Raw genomic sequence first — 21,305 nt, forward strand, 5'->3', positions numbered from 1 at the left:
TTAAAGAAAAATCAACTTTCTATTAAAATTAAAATAGTTTTTCTCTTACTCTGCACGATCCCCTGCCACAGCTTGGTTGAGTGCAGCATTATCAGTAGTCTCCTTTCCAGTGCCAATGGAATACCCTATCAGGGATGGGTTGAACTCACGAAGAATGTCTGCAGAAAAAGACAGCACCCTGAAATTTTGCTTACTTCAGCAGGTAACAAATGAGGTTATAAAGATTAGACCTTAGTAAGAGACCATTAAAAAGCTTTAAGAGATACCTATCAAAAATTAATCTTTAAGTATAATGAACGTGGAGATTTGTCACCATACAACTATTTCCTTGCCTTCAAGATTTCTCAATTTCACGAATTCAGATATCTCATGATTATCTTGCCTGGTAAGTGAGGCTGACTAACCCTATGCTCAGGCAGGAGACTCTCATGCCATCATGCTCTAACTGCAGATGGGTTTGGAATCAAATCCTTTAGCCTGATTTCCCCAGATGTATTAACCCCAAAGACCTAAGATTCCCTTCTAGATCTTAGGTTACAAACCAGCCTTACAAACAGCCCAGACCTAAAATGCCCTGACCTCTAAAAAGCATGTAAAATCTGATCTTGTAACGTGATTCTGCTGCTGCCTAAAACAACTTTCCCATGAAGTTAAAACAGTTTATTTAGGCTATGATCTAAGATCTTTGATTCATCTATCCCCAACACATTTTGGACAGAACTATAACCAACAGAAGAATACCGAAACAACCAAACCCCTAGGAATTACAAAATACATACTAAAGGCATGCACAGCAAATTACAGCCTGGTTGTTATGCAACTTTTACTCAGCACCAGATACTGAATGCAAAGCGATTGGTTCTGTCATACTACAAATTGTAAATCTTTCTTTGTGTCTTCTTTTAAAATAACAGCTGTTTTAATAAACAGCTCCAGATATTTATCAAGTTTACAGAAAAAGACACTTACTTGCTAGTGTCGTGACTGTGCTTATGTTTTCATTTCCTCCAACACTGTTAAAAAGAAGAAAAAAGTGTTCCAAGACATGATGGATGTGGTAAGGCAGCTCCCCCTTACGGGGTTTCTACACATGTACACAGGACGTTCTCTGGTGGTTGTACTAAGTCAAAGCAAGCTCTTTGTGTGCATACCAATAGGGTCATGAAATCAGAGACTCCGTCATAATCATAATAATTACATTAAAAGCCCTGTACACTATCTGCCCTTCTCTCACATGTTTTAACATAAGTTCAAACCTAGCTGAAAGAAATGAGAATTTTTAAAAGCTGCCATCTTTGCTGTTGTTGTCCCTATTAAAATATTTATTACTTCCATTTTAGTTAGCAAATCATTTGTATCCATAACAACAAGTTCTAAAAGCATATATTTCACAGTGATAAGTATACTCAATACTCTTCCCCTCCATTTCACTCAACTGGAATTTTACTAGACTGGTAAAATTCACCATATGTCTGTGTGCTCTTTACCTTCCTTCATGCTATAGAGAATGCTAGCATACTTTTCCCTCCAAACATCAGTAGAATATTATCCAAGATCAGAATATAAAAAGCTGGATTTACAACACCTCTATAGCATCCCTTTAATTTGGAATAGAGTATTTTGAAGTGCTCTAGTACCTGTTTAAACCTCTTACAGAGCTGCAGTGTTTCAGATGGATTAGAAACGATGAACAGAAAATCAGCCTGACAGGTTTGGTGTTAAACAATACAGTTGCGGAATAATAAGTGAACATAGTTGCCTTTCTTCAGAGTGGCTTTTTGACCTGTCTAATAAAATGCTGGATATGCAAAAGTCTGTACTGACTCATAATCGATAAACTGTTTTGCATGATGGAAGCAATACTGGGAAAGGGTCAAGGAAATAGATACTGTGTATGAAACAGCAGCAGCTAAAAAGATCCCATTCTGGCTTGTCATAGACCATTGATTTTAAATGAGACAAATGGGTGATGTGGGCCACAGTGGGGAAGAGCGGAGAGAATATAGAAAGAGCAGGGACAGAAATGCAGAATGCACAAGTGGTGCAATGCCACTGGGATCTCGAAGTCCCCCTTGCAATAGCTACAACCATGAGAGGAGAAAGGGACTGTCTTAACAAGGACCCAGTTTCATCTGTGTATCCAGGCCTATTCCAGCCATGCTACATCATACTCTAGATAGCCACTAGTTTGAATATTTTATTTATTATAAGTAAAAGTACAACCCTGTGCCTCCATGCAAAATGTGAAGTCAAATTCACTCTCCACAAGCCTCCATTTGAGACAAAAAAAACCCTATACATATCAAAACCCAAGAAAACGAGTTCCCTCCCATTGGAGGGGAATTACTGGGACTCACCTCCAAGAAACACCTCGGTATTGAGTCAGTACATCCAGAACATCACGGGGTTTGGATGCTGCCCCATTACCTGCCTGGAAGCAGAAAAGAGGAGGAGTTCACCTTCAGAAAATAAATTGCTACAGTAACTAGTTCTCTGACCGATCCTAGTGAAAATAATTAAAGAGAATGTTAATGAAGCAAGCCACATCACCTTCCCAAAATACAACAGGTCCTTGGTCTCAAGATGATCAAGGACTGAGGATATTTTAACTCTGCTCCAGTGAATTATCCTCTTCTATCAACTTCTTTATTAGATCAAGTGGGGAAAAAGATGGTTGCGAATATTCAAAATATTCATAGAATTCTAAATTTACATAAGGAATAAATAAGATAGCAATAGTCCTGAATGAATAATTTATTATAATGCTCCTCACATTAAAAATTGGTACAGTGATTTTATGTCTTCCCTCCCCCAGTTTTCCCAAGAAAGGAGACTACAAGAATTTAATGTGGTAATTAGCAAAGAACACATAAGAAACATGAATTATGATATGAGCAGTGAAGCCATCGTCACTGATTGGAGAATCACAGCCAGTCCAGGGGTAATGAGTTTACACAGTTCCAGGAACAGCATAAAAAAAAATTCTCAAGATAAGTTATGCTTGACACACCTGATGATCTATTGTAATTTTACTCAAATATTTAGTTAGTATAAATGGACATGGCTTTCTAGGCTTTGGTATTATCATATATATATATCATATCATATATACACACATAAACACAATTAGCTGCAGAATTTGTTCTTTCTGTTTACACTGCTTACTAATAGCTTTGAAGGCCCATACCTTGGGAGCTGCCTAGAATCAATAAAGAAAAGCAATTGTTGCAAGTCTACTCTAGCAGGCTGGTTTTGCTGCTGCGCAATCTAGTCTTGCAGCTCTTCCTTGTGCAGCACTCTTGTGGCCTTTAAATGGGAACTGTGAACTGAGATTAGACTCATGATCTGATTACCAGTCAGTCAAGGTGGCATATGGAAAATAATATGTGAAAAATGTGTTTGGCTCAATAGGGTGTAACTGTGTGTATTCTATTTCTCGGGTTAAAAATTCAGAAATGCTTTTTCATTACTTGCTTTAACGATGGTTATCAGTGATCTTTACTTACTGTGAGTGAATCTCCCAGGGCAGCAATCACCCTAATATCTGCTGGTTTCAAATTATGAACTAATAAATAAAAAATAAAGGTAGTATAAGGGAAACAGGAAAGAAAGAAAACTTCAAATTGTGAAGGTCATCAGAAATTTTCCTTAGAATAAACATAAAGCATTGCAAAGACAGTGTTTTAATATTCAGGACAGCATCAGCTCAGAATGACAGACACTAACAGGCATCAAATCAGAAACGATTCTTGGTACCATAGCTGGGCATTAGCTACAGTGACAATAGGGAGGTAGTAAGATTTCATTCTTGCATCTGTGCTTACTCAGATTCCTTTTAACCAGTGGAAATGACTGGAAAGCAGGCACAGCTCTGGTGCCAGCACAGGGTGGAAATTTTGGGACCATTGCAGCTTCTGAAGGAAGACAAAACCCACCCAATGGCAGGGTTCCACATGGCTTTTTGCACTGCAAACTGCGCTAACAAGAGCCCCTACTCCATACATACACAGTTTTACCACCCCTGTAACTGAAGTACCCAGCTACTTCCTGTCTTTTCACTGTCACTTCTTTGTTTGTACATGGAAGGTGCAGTTGCATAAGCTTTCACCATCCTTGAGGGAGAACTTGCATCTTACTATACTACTACTTACATTGTTTCAAAAAGGATCTTAAAAGCCACAGCCAAGAGAGTGCACTGCTTCAAAGAAAAGTGTACCTTTCCTAACTGAACTCAGTTTCTGTTCACGTTCTGTCATCAAAAGAAGTAGCTCTACAATAAAATTGCATAGGAATGTACCTGATACTGGAACTGTATCAGAAGGACTCCGGTCAAAACAGGGAATATTTGTTCCATAAGTCCTCTCCTGGAAAGACAGATAGGGCAAGATTTCACATCAGACTCACTATACTCTGGTCATGATAAACCGTTTATGTCTTAGACCATTAGATTAACAAATTTACCACATACTTTGTATACATCTACCCAGCTCAGCCTGTCCTCAGGCCCTGCCTACAACTGCCCTTTGAAGGCAGTTCTGAGCTCAGTCTGCTCAGAAGTTGCATGGCCATATTAGTGCAGCATGGCTCTTGCCTACCAGTGTGGCCAGTTATTTCAGACTTTGTGCCGTGCTGTGTTCAGCTATGCAACATTTTGTGTGCCCATACTCTGAGCTAGGTGAGCTCGCATGTTTTTGCAAGAAACTGTTTGAACATCCCTGGAATATCCCAGCACGAAACCACAGCTTTCTCAGCAGGCCATGAACCTGCCTTCTTCACATGCAGTCCTCTATGTGCAGCCAGGGATTTGTCCTCCTGGCTCTTTTGGGTGGCAGCCTACTGATGGAAGCATCCCCAAGGTCTACTGCTAGTGAAGGCTGACTGTCAGTATACCAGAGCAGACCCAAGGACATTACACAAGACCCAAGGACATGTGTTTGCTCCAAATCTCTCTACAGCACTCCTTAAGTAGGCTAACTTGCCTAAGGAAAAGATACTTGTGTGTCTTGTCCCATTGTTCCATTTTGGTTTTTATATTTTAAAAAAAACAACCCTCAAACATAACATAGTGTTGGTTCTTGTCTCCTACACCATAACTACTACCAAAAATCAGAGTGGTAGGTACCATTGCCCCATGCAGAGGTCTATATATTCTGAGTAATTAACAAAACAGACGGTATCATATTAAAATGAAAAGAGAAATGTGTAATGCTATTCCAATGACATATAGGCCATCTTGAGTGTAGATCTGGTCTAGACACTGTGTTCTGGGGCATGAAAGTGAGCATTACTGCCTCCCTCTGTAGCTGCTTGGGAGCACCAAGTTCTGCCCAGAATCAGAGTACCATGACTGGAAAAAAAAGCATGGCTGTTTATCACTATACATCTAAGCTACAACTATCTCACAAAAAAGAAAAGTGAAAAATCTGTTTTTCTGTTTTACTATGGCATAAACGAGATTAAATCAGACCCACACAGTGGTGTCATGCTGATCTGATCTAGTTTCCTCCACAGAAGGACTAAATGGCCCCATTTTCACTATCTCCGTATCCCAGGAAAATTAACATTGCTATCCAGATGTTTAGAAAAGATTCTTAACAGTGAAGGCAAGGCTTAGTTTAGGCTGGCTGAACACATTTACCTTAAATCACACTCTACAAAATCTACCAAGGAGAAAATGTGCTATTAAGCATCTGACTATTTAGTCAAGCACAGGAATAAAGAGCTGGAGCTTTGTATTTAGTTTTCCCAAGTAGCATTGTTCAATTGGGCTACAACACACTCACCCACCTGCCCCACTCCCTGGAATACACTCAGTCCATAGGATGCAAACAGTCCTACTGTACCTGAGATGTTTCTTTGGTGTTTGATGTCTCCGCGGAATATGAGTAGTTACTATTTCTATATGTGAACATATATGGATTTTCCTGCAGAGTGAAGAGAGTATGTTTACCAACACGAGTGGAAACACAGTCAGCTGATGTTAAAGTCTTCTGGCTAGGTTTTCCAAGAGAAGAAAATCTTTACAGTATTAATTTTTGAATGAACATTGCACTAGTGAAGTAAACCAGGTTAGACCTGAAAAATAAGCCCTGGTATGCTCTAGGCACAGCACCACCTCTTGCCTTAAACCTAACATCAAACAGAACACATAATGCAATTTCTTTGATGCTTTAATTGCTGTTCAGTAATGCTTTTGGATGCCAGTAATATTTTATCACTATGAAATTACTGAAGTCAGGGCTTAAATGCAAAAACATTCAGGAACCTGTTCTTTGAACCAGAGATGCTCAGACCCTGAAGATACTATTGGGCTATTGACAGCTCCAGGGACTAAAACAGTTAAACTTGACAACAGACAAGGTCAAATCACAGAAAAGCTAAATTATATAAAATACATAGATTCAATTTTATTGCTGACACAGATTTTAATACTGATAATAGACCCCTGATATCTCCAATTAATAAATTCAGATTAGCTAGTTATATTTTGAATAAAAAGTATCTAACATAGTAAGATGATTTGACTAAATTTTGTCGAAAGTTATTTTCAGAGTTTCATCTTTATAAAATAGTCTGTGTCAGTGAGCTTTAAGAACACTGAATTTTTAACAGTGCAATATCTTGAGTAAGTGCACATTCTCAAGAACTTCAGAAGATTACAACAATATTTGAAAACCTGGCAATTCTGCAAAGAGTAAATAAAATCTCACAGTAATAAGGAAACTCTTTTACCTGAGATGGACACAGGACCTGAAGCATTTTTGTGAAATCGTAAGGCTGCTTCCGTCCAACTGGCTCCATCTGGAAAGGAAGAGAACAGAGGAATGGTACACAGGCTGTGTGGGGGAGGGAAGGGAAAGCAGCAGCAATGCAAAGGCTCTAGTGCCTGGAGTTTTCCATCAAATCTATATATATATTTAAAAACTTGTATTGCTTATGATAAATATTTATCTATGTATAACATACCACATGTATACCTACAAAAGCAAGGAACTGAAAACAAGGCCTCTCACATGATCAGACTGTCATCCCATCACCATTAAAACAAGCATCCACCCATTAACTCTGCTCTTGGGAATGCTGACCCTGTAAGTATTTTTCCCACGAGGCACTAATCTCATACCATGGTATTCAGCTGCTTGCAATCAAGTCGCTATTTATCAGCTCAACCACAGTTTCTTCTGGAGCATCTTCACAGTTAACCACCCTCATGATTACTTTTCCCCCCTTATGGTATGCAGTTTAAACTTTATTGAGATTTGCAAGCCAGTTTTACTTCCTAGCTGGGATGAGTATGAGAAAGCAAAAGGTAGGTTGCCACAGCTCTGCTGCCAGGTTACAACTCCTTGCAGCAGTCTGTCCATCCTCCCAGGCCTCATCCACCGCACATTTTTTGTCTTCTCCCAGGCTGTAAAACCATGCTTATGAACACTTGAAAAAGGCACACGTGGGAGATCTGTCTTCAACTTTCTACAGTTTATAGTTTTCATATAAAAGTATAAAGAAACTAAAGACTTCTGTGTGGAAGGAAAAGCAACTGAGTAGATTGAAACTTTGAAGTAAAAATGGGTTTACTTAAAATCCTTGGAAAACGCAGCTTCACTCAGATTATACACTGAAGGCTTGGGTAAGTCCACATCGCTTTACCACAGAAGCGGAAAGTACAAAATCCCTAATATAAATGGAAAACTAAAAATCTTCCATTTGGTGATACATTCATGTTGCATTAACTTTTTTCCTTCTGTCTTATGAGCACTATCTTTATGTATTCCCTCTGCTGCAAATTCACTTTGCAGCAAAGTCAGAAACATGGAATATAACACATTAAGGTCATACACCAGTCCTCTAGTGGCTGTAGCCTGTGCAACTAAAAGCTTGCTAATTTATCCCACTGTCCAGAACTGTTTCGTTATCTACATTTTCATATATGTTAGGCAACATGAAAAGGTGCACTCCAACTCTGCACAGAGGCTTGATAATATTTATATTTGTTGGCCTTCTTCTAACAAGATGGAGAGGGGATGGAATGATTCAAAACTCAATACTGACAGCACAAAGTGGTAAATACCACAAAAAATTACCTCATCTGTTCAAGCACCTTGCTGGCTGCTAATTAAATTGCAATCACACCCAGAGGAGTTGGCCACTGTTTTATATTCCTCAGTGAACCTCTGCTCAGTTTGTACCACCAGCAGCAGCAGCTGCCAGAAGCAGCAGACTACAGAAGAAACAGGATTGAAGGCACTGAAAAAATACAGCAATAACAGGCTTGACATCACTGATACATTCTGGGCAGGAATGTTACATTCTTTTTTGGTTGTTCCATCAATGAAAATAATGGGAAAATTCAGAGAAACAGAGAAGAGGTTTACAGAGCTAGATATTCTTTGCAAGAAGCATTTGAAGAAACAGTGTCTGTGCTTTTTTGAGAGAGAGAGAGGAATAAAAAGAATGTCCCCGAAACACGCAAAATAACCAAGCTCAAAGAAAAGATACATCAGGAGCTGGTACTTTCCCATCCTCCTAGGACAAAACAAAGTAGCTATTTAATGACATTTTTAAAAGAAAATCTTCTTCCAGCACAGAATGATCCCACAGAACGTCTGACAACGGAACAGTGGTATTTCTCTGCTAGGAAAGAATTTCAAATGAGTATTAGACACTTGTACGTGGTTGGGATTTGGGTGATGAGAACGAATTTCTCGAGAAGGCAATTCATTCCAGACAGCTCAGAGACACTGTTCTCCCAGCAGAGACTGACAGCTCCCATGCAGCAGAGCTGCAAGGTCCTGGTCAGGAAATTGGGCACTAAACCTGCATTGTGGTCAGCCAAAATCTCCCCTGAAATCTAGCACAACTGTCATGCAGGCTGGTTAGCATGTGGGTCTGCTCTGGTACTGCAGAAGTTTCTAAGTCAGTGTAAACGCCTGAACGTGGGAGAGAGGCACGGGCAGCCTCCTGCAGTGCTGTTCCCATTCGGATTCTTGCCTGGTTTCAGTTTCTCTCTTGGTTGCAGGATAGCTTTTTTTGTGGTCTTTTCTGTTAAACAAAAGAATGCCAAACACAAGAGCAAGAGCTTCTTGTCTAAGCTCTTTACACACATGAAAGGGGCTTTGCCCCCAAATATATTTCCAGAGGTAAAATGGTAGGCATTTGCCAAAATGAATCAATCAGGTTTTCTGTGGTGAACATCAAAGCTGTCCAAGTAAACAACCAGCCTCTCTCAGCTTTGCCTAGCTACCCAATGCCATTTTGCTGACTGTTCTCTGATGTGCTCAGCGTATGAATCGCATTGCTCCTAGACAGCTAGAAATGTTTTGGTAAAATATACAGCCATCCCTAGGACAAATCCTTAACACCTGCTAGCTCAGCTTCTTCTCAGCCAGACTGAAGTGCAGTCTAACTGCCAATTGCTACTAGATTTTCAAGGTTTTGCCCTTTGTCCAATAAGCAGGTAATCATTCCAAGAAAGAGGCTGGTATCAAGCCCCTAAACAAGGTAAGGGCAGCCTGGCAGACAGCAGGAAGAGGGAAACTCTCTGAATGCAGTTGTTGGGCACCTCTGCATTCTGCTGTGCTTGCTGCTCGACAAGTCATGATCTTGATTTCCTATCAGTTCCCAATACTGCATTGTGGGTTGGTTTGGTTTGTTTTTAAAACAGTCAGCATAAACCACTAGCTGGACTTCTCAGTAGAACCAGAGTGACCTTTAACTGGTTGAGGACACCCTTCAGTGCTTTTTATGCTGAAAGCATCTTTCATATCACCTGCTTTTACATTGTGGCAGAATACCATCACAGGCAGTCAAGGAACCTACCCAGAGAGGTGCCTTTCTGATGACTACCAGCTGCACTAAGAAAATTCCACTAAATCAAAGAGGAGGCAGGAAAACAGAGGGGAAAAGTAGTTGTGAAGGGAATACTACCATTCCTGTAGTCTCCCTTCAAACCAGTAGCAAGATGTGGTTTTGCTACATTTTGCTCTTCCTCCAGATCACCTAGGCTGTCCCCTCACTAGAGGAACCACCTCACACTGAGGAAAAACACTGAAATAAAGCAAAGTTGGTATTTGTCTATGACAATTCTCTGGTTCTTGTGGCTCCCAAGCACACTCACTTCCTGAGACTGGGTAACTGCCCCTAACACAGGTGTCCTTAAAAGTACCATTTCATTTTGCTTATAGTTTTTCACCTCTGCTGCTTCCACAAAATGCTTCTAGCAGTTAAAGTGACTAAAGTGACAACAATAGAGTAACACACCAAAGAATGGGATGCTCAAGGACAGAGAGCAGAAGGCAAAATAAAGTCTGTGCAGAAAAGGGGGAAACATGGACAGAAAAAATGAAGCAGAGGGAAAGAAGAAAGCTCTTCTGCTGGCAGAAGTTGTAAAGAACAAAAAATATCCTCTGAAGGGACAGATGGGATTTGTTGCAACGTAAGTGTAAGAATTTGAGAGCACGGGAAAGGTAAATCAGTGCTGGGTTAACTGAGTATGTTTACATGGGTTATTAAACCTCAGAAGAGAAATACCCTTCTCCAGAGCCAGGATTTGAAGGAGGCAACATAGCTGTTTCAGAATGGGAATGATACTATCACAACTCCTTGTAAAAGATATTCAAGATGCCTAGTACTGGCATTCTGTGTAAACTGAAATCTAAAAAGCCAGACAGTAAGAAGCCATAGGAAAAAAAAAAAAAAAAGAGCTATCGTCTAGACTTGGAAGAAAATGAAAGTGAAGTCCATTAGAAGCATGTGAACTCTTGCTAATTGCAGAAGCTGATAAAAAAGGAGGATATTACTCAAAGCTGGAGGTCAGTTTCAAACCCTAGAAAACATATTAGTTCAGGCTGATCTATCGCCGCAGTTAGATGGATCTCATATTCTGACAAGTTTGCTTCAGTTGGACCCAAACAATTCCTGCTGAAGAGGCACAAAATAGGCTGGCAAACTGGCAGCACTGTGGTCCCTCACCAGTCGGAAGCATTCATTTTCTGTGCTAGCTGAAGGAATATTCAGCATTTCATTTCAAAACTTTGCTGATTGGAAAACTGTGCTAGGCAGATGTGAAGGGCCACTTTTCACAGCAAATTGGATGTTCATACTTTGTGTGGCTTGCTCCCAACTAGCTTCAATATTTGTAATGGTTAGTATCTCAGAAGGATATGCCACTGCTTTCTAGTGTCTTACTGATCATGTTTAAGTAATGGTAATTGTATGATCTAGGTCAATATCTCCAACACTGATAGGGACACTGAGACATGGGCATTAAAGTAACTCACTCAGTTTCTTAACAGGGAACTGCCAGAAACAGAATGTTTAATTCACACTTCAGGAATCTGACTTTCGATGTCTGCTTTGCTCATTTGACTAGTGAAACTAATTGCCTAGGGAGGCCAAGGCAAAGCAACAATAAAGCAGCCAGTGCTCATCTTATCATGGCATCTATTTTACAATAGAAAAACTGAGGTAGGAACTTTGACATCCTCATGAGTAATGTCACAGATAACAGCAAAAGGAGATAACTTGATGCAGCACATTGATTCCAAGGTTAGAGCTTCAATGGCTGATCAATTTTTAACTCTTTGGCTCCTACTAACTAACTAAAGTCCTACTAACTCTAACTAAAAGATAAGATCTTTTATTAGAGTGACCGTAGGATTTTTCTAGATCTATCATCTGATTGAATAAAAGCCTCTTGCTGCAAATCCTGCTTCTTTAAATGATCAGCATTACTACTGCCAGAATTAGCATAAAAGGAAACAAGAACATGCCAATCTGCATGGATTTATTTTTAAATGTGGTTTACTAAAGGTGGTTGCAGTATAGACTTTTTTTCCTTCATGCTTAGGATAATTTGGACAGACACAGGAATAGTAAGTGCTCTCAAACGAAAATCTTATTAATATGTGGACTGCAAAACAAGGAAAAAAAGTAAGTCTTTTATCTTTAACTTAATTGGCCATTGCAGATACTTTTTAATTAAAAAAAGATTATATGTGTTGCAAGAAGATTACTAGGAAAAAAAAAGCAGAAAATTTTGGAAGTTTCTAAGTCAGAAAGAATAGTAAAATCAGCATCTTATCCAAAACCACTGATATCAGGGCACATCCAAACATAATATGCACTAAGCAGTAACATCCTACTTTGCTCTGGTGAGTCCAAAACCATGTGCCTGTTTTTTTGTCTCATTCATATTGAAAAGTAACTCCCGTTTCTTCACTTGTCCCCATCATCAATTTTAAAATACAAACCCTTCCAGCTGTATGTGCATCTACTCAGTCACACACACGAATGCTGTGTCGGCAGTTCAAGCCTGCAGAAAGAAACAGTCTCCTACAGAACTGGTCATCATGTTCAAGCTCTAGTGGGTCAGAGAATCCATGTTTCTCTCAGACACCCTCTCCTTCCCATTAGAAGGCACCATTTGTTGGCTTTCCTCAGCTGGGTAGGACATTCAGCTCTTGAGGAAGTAATAGGAGCTCCTTAAGGTCGTCTATCACCTTTTTAGTATGAGCAACAGCAGCAGCAGGATAATGGTTAAGGAGGAGACAACTTATGAGACTCACCAGTAAAGAGGGAAATGGATACAGGACAGAGGAGACAGAAGAGTATAATTGCTACAATCCCAGGTTAGGACGAGCCTCAGTTGTCACTGTGCCACTCTGTCACAGAGGTGAGACTTGCAAAAGAAGGGTCTGTCACAGCTCATTCACTCCCTGAGTCTTCCCAGATGGCTACTTTCGAAACCTTTCTAAAAAGCTCTTGATAATAAGTAGCAGCCACAGAACAGCAAGAGTCTTGGGAGTGTAGAGCATTTGCCGTTATTTGAGAGCAGTCTCTCTGAACAGCTGAGAATAGCAGTCAGGGGCTGTTTCCTTCCTATATTCTTCCTTTCTCTCCCTCCAGACTCAAAGTCTGGCTAGTGTGGAGTTGCTAGCAGGCATCCGTACTAAGTCCAGTAAGCAACAGTGTCCATGGTACTGCTCACCATATTGTTCCATAGGCCCACAGCCATGAAAATATAATCTTCTTCCAGAGTTTCCACTTGTGTCTTTGATGTGGTAATGAAACCATCCCTGCCCTGAAAGAGAAAGCATTTCAAGCATGAGAAAACAATTAAGAGTATGAAAAGATGAGACCTTCGGCCACAAAAGGTCTCGTTCTATAAAATAATATTCATATCCACAAGAATATCAGTCTCTGGTACTCTCATTAAGCCACTTGATCAGTCTCTGGTACTCTTATTAAGCCACTTGTTGCTGAGCTCAATTACTGCTGGTGTGTCAAAAACAGAACAGATGCTGTTCTTCTGAGTGCTTGCTGTACCTACCACTGTAAGGTAGCAGTGAAGGGACTGCACAGCTACAGGACAAGAAGACCAGAGCAACAGCAAAGCACAATCACAATAGTGACATACAGGAGATCAGGGAAACATGCAGATGTAATCATATGAATGATTTGGAATAAACAACGCTTCTAGCTAACACTTACATGCATTTAAAAAGTGGAAGCATGTAGAATTTGTCTTAAGAGATCATGCATATTTTTAAATGACAGTGACTGTTGGAAGAGTTTGAAAGATCGCACATGATGGCCTGCAGGGTTACCACAAATCAGAAGAAATAAAGAATCCACCTATGACATAAGATGACATTTAAGGCAGCAACAGAGCAATTTACTAAGAGAAAAAGTAATACTATGAAAGTTAAAAGTCTGCCATTTGCATATGGGCCAACCATCGACAAAACAAGCCTGGCATAAGAAGACGCAGCAGCAAAGGAAGATTTTGCAACACAGCAGAGCCCAACCTTCCTGGAAGACAAATTTCTTCTCCCAATCCATTTTATTCTGATACTGACCTGAGGGGAGCAACGGAATTACCACAAATTCAAGGACCTGTTATGCTGCCCAGGAACCAGAGCATGACTTACCATCAACCTGTTTTACAAATAACCACCTAATGTTATGTGTTGGATTTTGATATCTTGCTCTGAGTGAACCATTATCTAGTAAGTAATATTTTCCCTCTTCGTTGCCAGGTCTCAGACAACCTTGACCTTTGAACTTCCCTTTATCGATCATCTGTGGCAAAATCATGCCTGACATCCCAGGCAACCCTATCTATATTCATTCCCCACTGGTTATACTAAATATAAAGTCTGGACAAAATTCATTCCCAAGTTCCCAGACTGCATTAATCTCATTGCAGGGAAGTAACTAACTTTCCAACAGAGTTTATAAAACCTTAATCTTTTTCCCCCTACCCATTTTTAAATAGTTGTTGTTACCCTCTTTTTGCCTTTGTTTTGAAACACACATGAGCATAATCAGAGATGAATGAGCTGATGACTGCAAAGATACAGAAAAATCAGCGGCACTGACAGTTTCCAGACACACATGACCTAATATACAGAGGTGCCATGACTTGATTTCTCCAAGGAACATAGCATTCAAAAACCACATGATCTCTGACTGACACTGTTTGAAGCAAGCTTCACTCTCAGGACCTCTGTGTCTGATCCTGAGGTGTGTTCTGCATGTACTTGATTACCCTTGTCTTCTGGCATTACACACAGCCTAGACAGGAAAGAGACAGCTGTATATTGCATTCAGTCTCAGCAGATACAGTCCAGAAAGAATGAAGCAACTCGAGTTTACTCACCACTCTGAGCAGCAGATTTCTTTCTTGGAGAGAAGGCTGAAGAATGACAGTGAAGTCATCCTTTTGATCATACCTCTCAGACTCCAGCAGTTTTTCCCAAGCATCCTGAATAGACAATCATTTAATCAGATGAGTAATATCAGGTAGAGTGTAATGTATGTGCAATTTGTCAGGGCTTAAAGTGAACTAAGATTATCCCCATCCCTAATAAACCACAAATTCTGTAATCCAGAACAAAGACAGCAATTTAATGAAATCTTCTTACACAATAATTTGAAACTACTTGTAGCTATGAGAAAGCTACACTGATTTACCATAATTTTCTTTGAAAGAGCAGCAAGTTTACCAAGGCAATGAAATGCCATGCTTCTTGCCTCCCTGTCATTTTTAAAAGGAATTCCAGCACAACTGTCTTTGTCTTAACAGAAAGTTTCCCTCTTCTTAATAAGCTGTCAGGTTACTGGACAGGATGGATCATTTCTCTGATGGGATATGACAAATCCAAGGTTGCCAAAAGTTATATAGACATAAAAAACTTCAAGAGATACTAAGATGACTCAGGTATAGACAGAACTTATCTTCAATGTTCCTGATGTAAGAAATGGGGTCAGGATTGCTGTGGACATGTGGTAAAAAGGCTGTTACGCAACTTCCTCACTGCTATTCCTCCCTTAACTCCTCACTTCAGCCCAATCTGGAAGATGAATAGACATATCTAGCAATATGAGAGCCAAGCAACAGAGAAAATGCCATACCTGATAGGACCACCTCAATATGTTATCATCTAATGTGGAGTGTTCACCAACACAAATGCACTGATTCCTGCCTGGATTGCTGCAGAAAAGAATGAAAACCATGAAAGTCATTATGAACTTTCAATAAACAAGACAGATAGCATGAACTCTTTTAAGCCACTGACAAGCATATATTGAAGAATAAATTGTTGCATATATTGAGAAAGCTATATGGAGCATCCTAATTTTTGATATAAAAATAGAATGGTACATATTTCCATGTCCAGAGCTCTGGATTGCTTCTTGATTTGAAAGCCTATTCAGATGACAAATATGCCAGACTTGGATTAGCACAGGGTCTCACAAGCTTGCAGCATGCTCAGGCTTAAAATACCAGCTGCACTAGTTTTTCAAACATTTCCCTCTCTATAATTACATAGGAAAATTGAACACACTCAGAACACTTCCACAGGAACTTCTGCTTTAGTATTTGGCAACAAGACCTCCATCTAGAAATGTGGATGGAAGCTCAAGGCTGCAAAAGCTTATATATGCTAAAGGATGGCCAGGCACTGTCAAGCAGCTACCCAATCTCAGCCAAATTTCTGACCTGCAAGGTGAGATGCGCATATTGCATATTTCTGCAGCTAGTTGGAGAACTCAGACATTCTCCCAAGGGTGGAGATAGGAACAATATAAGATACATTTAAGATTAGTCTGGTTCCAGCAAAGATATACTCAGTCGAAAATGCCTGGATGGACTGGAATCTGAGAAACTTTTTTGTGGGGTTTGCAGACATAAGCAATAAGTACCTGTCAGGATCAGACCCTCTCTCCTTTTCACAGAACTCTAGCTAAACCTATCAAATAGGAGTTTTCTGTTAAAGTTCTTTTATCACTGCTGGTGAGTGAAAGAAATATGAACTCAGGACCAGAACCTTACCCAAGCCTAACAGAAGAACCCCATACAATACATGAAGAGAGTTACATGCCTAAAAATGTGGTTCACACACTACTTTTAGTGCAGACAATACTTATAGTTAGTAAGAAACTAATAAAGGAAGGAACCTTAAATCCCTGTTAGGTCCCAAACTTCAATGCCTAAAGTTAGGTACTGACATGGGACTGCGAGTGTCAGCCACTGTTCTCCTCTTAGACACCTGAAATTTCATCTTTTGGTATGGGCTTATGTTTTTTTCTCAAAGCATAGTTCGAAGTGAGGACTTGGTAGCCGAATGCTGAGGCCCTTATCTGGGAGACAATCTGGGCTTGAGGCTGAGATGAACCCAGGAGTTTACCAAACATTGCAAGGCTTGCAAATTGGTGGAACTGTTCAACTAGATAAACACAGCTACAAGAGCATGCTGACAATGAGAAAGCAAACTGCCTTAAGTTGAAAAGGAAGTATAAAAATTCCTCAGAGGAAAAAAATAATAGCTCTATTTAATTTTACTTTTTAAGGCCTTCAATATATTCCTAAACTCGTCTTTTCCACCTGTCATCTACCTCTCTCACATTTTTCCCCTCAGTGCCTGTGCAGAAGAAATGAGATAGAATGCTCCATGCAATTGCTTTTGACAAGAAAAGCTTCTGCTCTGGTTATACTTGCTGTTAAGCATGTGGTTATGCAGCAGCCAGACCCCTTCCTTGACTGATGGAATGTCTCCCGGGTTGTATATATGCAAAGCTTGTGAAACACTTCAGGATTACTATATTAGTACATCTGGTGTCTTATGCCATGGGCACAGGAAAAAAATTACTGTGGAGTAAGATGAAGTGTAATCACATTAGCTGTAAACTACTCCATCATAACTGTCCATGTGCACACTCCTACTTCATACTAAATTGGGACATAGCTACTCACACTTTTCTTACAAGGTACTGAGAAAGGGAGATGGAAGAAAACATCTAGGCATGCAGTTACCATAAGGAACTGACAAGTTGGATATTCTCCATCCTACCATACCCTAAGCATGAATAGTAGCTTTCACATAGCCTAACAATGTGCTTTAAGACCAGTCATTCCTTTTGTGAACATTGATACCTAGAAACCTAAACTTTTAAAGAGCCTTCAGAGTTTTTGACTCAAGAGTTGTAGGGCAGAAGTAGCACTGAATAAAGAGCTGTGGGTAGGTAGACTGTGCAGTCTTGTGACCATAATCACAATACTGGGTCTGGCTGGGATGGAGTTAACTTTCTTCATAGCAGCCTGTATGGTGCTGTGTTTTGGATTTGTGACTAAAACTGTTCATAACACACCAGTGCTTTGGCTGTTGCTGAACGGTGCTTGTACAGCATTGAGGCTTTCTCTTTTTCCCCACTCTGAGCCACCCAGCCAGTAGGCTGGGAGTGGACAAGGGATTGTGAGTGGACACAGCTGGGGTAGCTGACCTGAACTAGCTGAGGGGATATTCCATACCATGTAATGTCATGCTGAGCAATAAAAACTGATGTAGAGGAAGTAGAAGAGGGGCATTTTGGCTTCCAAGGTCGCTATTGCTTGGAGACTGGCTTGACATCACTCCACGCATGGGAGGTGGTGAGTGATTACCTTTGTGTAACTTATTTTTCCCCCCTGTTTCTTTCATCTTAATAGATTAAAGAATTACATGAAAGAAGATGAAAGAACTGCCTTTATCTCAACCCATGGGTTTTCTTGCTTTCGTTCTTCCTAGTCTCTCCCCTGTCCTGCTGGGGAGTGGTAAAGGGGGAAGCGAGTGAGAGGCTGGGGCTGCTGGCCAGGGTCAATCCACCACAACCACAGTGTGCCATATTTAAACACATGCTATCCAAGTTGGAAGGATTAAAAGCACCTACTCTTTCTGGTAAAAATATGCCTTGCAGAGAGTTTATCAGAAACAAAGTGGAGACCTAAAATCTTTGACATACCTTTGTATTAAGGACAGAGAAACTGTTCAGAAGACCCTACCTCAGTTATAAAGTCAATATGTATACATATCTATGTGTCTGAACACTAGTGGGAGACAGTGTCAAGAATTTAAAGGAACCTCTGTTACCTGGCATTATTGTAATCTTGGCATGCAAGAGAGGAAGTTGTGAGCTCAGTGGAATCCACCAGATTTATGAAGGCCTTGGGAACCTGCAGTGATAAAATAAAAGTTAATCACGTTATATTTGCAATTAAAGATCAGCAAGTAGTGATAATGGTAAATTACATCTACTGCTTCAATGTTACCTCTGGCCTGGGATTCTGCCTGCATAAAATCAATGATCTAAGTCTTTGCCAATTCCCTCCTGAACCCTACTCCTATGCCTGCCATCTAGAATAATGTTGATCATCATTCACAAAGCACCTGTGATCATGACTTCTTGATTGAGACCCAACAATTCATTTTACATAACCAAAGTGGCCACCAGCCAACTAAATTGAACTCAAATGAACTAGGAACTACCATTTTTGTGTCAACATACCAATGCAAAGCTGGGGATGAAACGTCCTGTATAATAGCATAAGCACTCGTGCTTACCGCCTCACTTCTCCCCCAAGCAGAAAGTAGCTTTCCATTTACATAATGATATTTCACTTTTAGAAGTGTACATAAACAGATTCTGGAAATAACAGTAGAGAGAATCTGAAGAGAATGCATGGGTGGAACTTCACCTGTACACTACATTCGTTGAAATCAGTCTGAGAAAAACGAGTGGTTGTGGCCTGATGCAATCAAACTGTAGCAGGTTTTGAATACCCTTCAGGCCTTCAATCCAGCAAAACAAAATTCTTGGAAGATGCTATTGAAATACTTCAGATAAACAGTTAATAGTCTACTTTAGTAGTGATATATCCGCATCTAGTCTACTATTCATTAGTAGACTAAGACTCAGTGCAGAGATTTACCAGAAACCAACCTAGATAAGCAGAAAATTCTTAGCTCAGCCAGCTACAAAACCTTTAGAAATGCTGGGGTCTTAAAATGAACACATAATAGGAAAAAAGATCTATTATACATGTTTTTAATGGGTGTTTTCCCTGGTCTGTAAAAGTAACCACCAGGTAGTTAGCAGCCTGTACACTGCCTAGGTAGCTCTGCACATCCAGTAATTAGATATCAGTTATTTTCACAAACAGCTCTGCTAAACATGAAAGACTTTCAGACCTAGACAGATATACTCCATTTTTAATAGAAATCACTTAAAAAAAAAAAACAAAGACTGGGTGGTACATCAGCTTGTATTGCAAAACAAAGCAGTTACCTGTCCGTCCTTCCTGTTTGCATGCATCAGCTTTTTTAAAACCATGAATAAAATACTTATTGACAATGAATGAAGCCAGTGGATTGAAGTCCATGAGACTGGTGTTCTAAGTCACCTGAACAGTGGTACAAACAGTAGTCCAGTAAAGGAGACTGGAAAAATCAGCAAAGGATTCAGGTATTCAAGGTTGATGAATAAATCTTACCTTTTTATACAAAAAATCCAAGACAGCTTTAAGTTTTTCCAGGTTGTCCAATACGCAGTTCTTCTGTAAAGGAAATGAGAAATGCCATCAAAACTAGTAGAAAAAACGAAGTTATCCATTTGCCAAAAGTCACAAATCCCGTGTGTTGAGCTGTGTACTGAAGAGTTACCAAAGACCACTATATTCTGGATTCAGTCTTAACCAGTACCAAGAAAAAAAACCACGGAACTAGTCTTGTAATTCAATTGCCTATAATTAGACAACTTAACATATTAAAAAAAAAGACAGGGATGGGACAGAAAAGTATCTTTAGACTTGAAGGTGGAAAAGAGCTGTTCTACTAAGGCATCTAAGACTTGAGATCACAAATTAAGTACACACGTTTATAAACACACACAAAAAAAAAAAGCATGCCAGATGCTCACATCACTGCATAGAGTCATTCCAACATCCCGGAACCAGCTACTACTTTGGTTCATTATGGCAGAGAGCAGAGCTTGGGAAAGTGTCTTCACCACCTGCCTTGACTACTAAACCACCCCACGAAAATCTTACCAGTTGTGTGGAGGCACAGGAAGAGCATAAGTTTTCAGCACTAAAGAAAACTGTAATCAGTTTCCAGTCATTTTGGAAGTCCATCATCTGGGAGAAAAAATAAAAATTGAAAGGAATAGGATGATAAGAGACCTGTGTGCTATTTTCCTTTCTCACAGAAGATTTCCTATGGCTTTAAATCAGCAAGACCAAGCAGTCCATGACCCAGCCTTGGCCACCCTGATCACTTCCATTTGACAAAGCATCCAGCTTCTCCCAACAGGAGACAGCAAATGGATGGTTAGGCAGAAAATGCTGAAATTAAAGCTGAACACACACCTATAAAAAGCTCAGGTAAGAGCCAGAAATTGCTACTGCCATTGCAGAGTCTATTGGAGAACATGGGCATGCACAGCTTAGCACAGAGCTTGATGCTGCTTCTTTCCATCACTGTTGCAGCTCATGGACAGGGTTAATGTTCCCGAACTGCTGAGATTGGGTCACACTAGTGGGATGAAGCAAAACTCTGAGAGCTAGAGACCTGCTCAGCTATGCAATGTTTATTAGGCAGTTCTCAGCAATCCTGAAGAGCATTGGTTAGGACCACTCAGTTCCACAAAAGTGTATGCTAAATCCATGTCTAAACAGTCTAATGGGCTCCCTGTAGAGGGAAGAGGCAACAGCAGAATCACCTTGGCAATTACATTTTCCCGTTATGTGAAGACAATTTTACAAAATAACATGCCTCATGGTTAAGAATAGAAAAAAAATGAATGCATAGAACTCCAGGATGGGATTTACAAAGCACTCAGACATAAGTGATAATTCAAGCTCTCACCAGCATCAACCACTGACATCAGCTAAAGCTTATTCAGGTCTTTACTGTTCTTTTTGAAAATATGATCCTAAAAGACCAAGAGAAAACTGAAGAGACAAATACTGAGAATTACTATTTGGGGTT

General features: G+C 40.0%; 1 protein-coding gene across 1 annotated transcript in view; it reads right to left on the reverse strand.

Moving 5' to 3' along the window:
• The window catches only part of PLB1 (phospholipase B1), an 84,849-nt gene that overhangs the window by 53,126 nt on the left and 10,418 nt on the right, over positions 1-21,305 (reverse strand). The window contains exons 9-21 of the mRNA XM_068404186.1: positions 20,366-20,452; positions 19,811-19,873; positions 18,411-18,493; positions 15,415-15,493; positions 14,660-14,764; positions 12,986-13,078; positions 6,733-6,801; positions 5,844-5,924; positions 4,298-4,364; positions 3,507-3,565; positions 2,358-2,431; positions 970-1,013; positions 50-158 (exon numbers count right to left, since the gene is read on the reverse strand). Coding sequence (XP_068260287.1) covers positions 50-158; positions 970-1,013; positions 2,358-2,431; positions 3,507-3,565; positions 4,298-4,364; positions 5,844-5,924; positions 6,733-6,801; positions 12,986-13,078; positions 14,660-14,764; positions 15,415-15,493; positions 18,411-18,493; positions 19,811-19,873; positions 20,366-20,452 — 1,013 coding nt within the window. The remainder of the gene's footprint in view (positions 1-49; positions 159-969; positions 1,014-2,357; positions 2,432-3,506; positions 3,566-4,297; positions 4,365-5,843; positions 5,925-6,732; positions 6,802-12,985; positions 13,079-14,659; positions 14,765-15,414; positions 15,494-18,410; positions 18,494-19,810; positions 19,874-20,365; positions 20,453-21,305) is intronic.

Source organism: Nyctibius grandis, chromosome 1, assembly GCF_013368605.1.
Source record: "Nyctibius grandis isolate bNycGra1 chromosome 1, bNycGra1.pri, whole genome shotgun sequence".
In the NCBI taxonomy this organism is placed as follows: domain Eukaryota; kingdom Metazoa; phylum Chordata; class Aves; order Nyctibiiformes; family Nyctibiidae; genus Nyctibius; species Nyctibius grandis.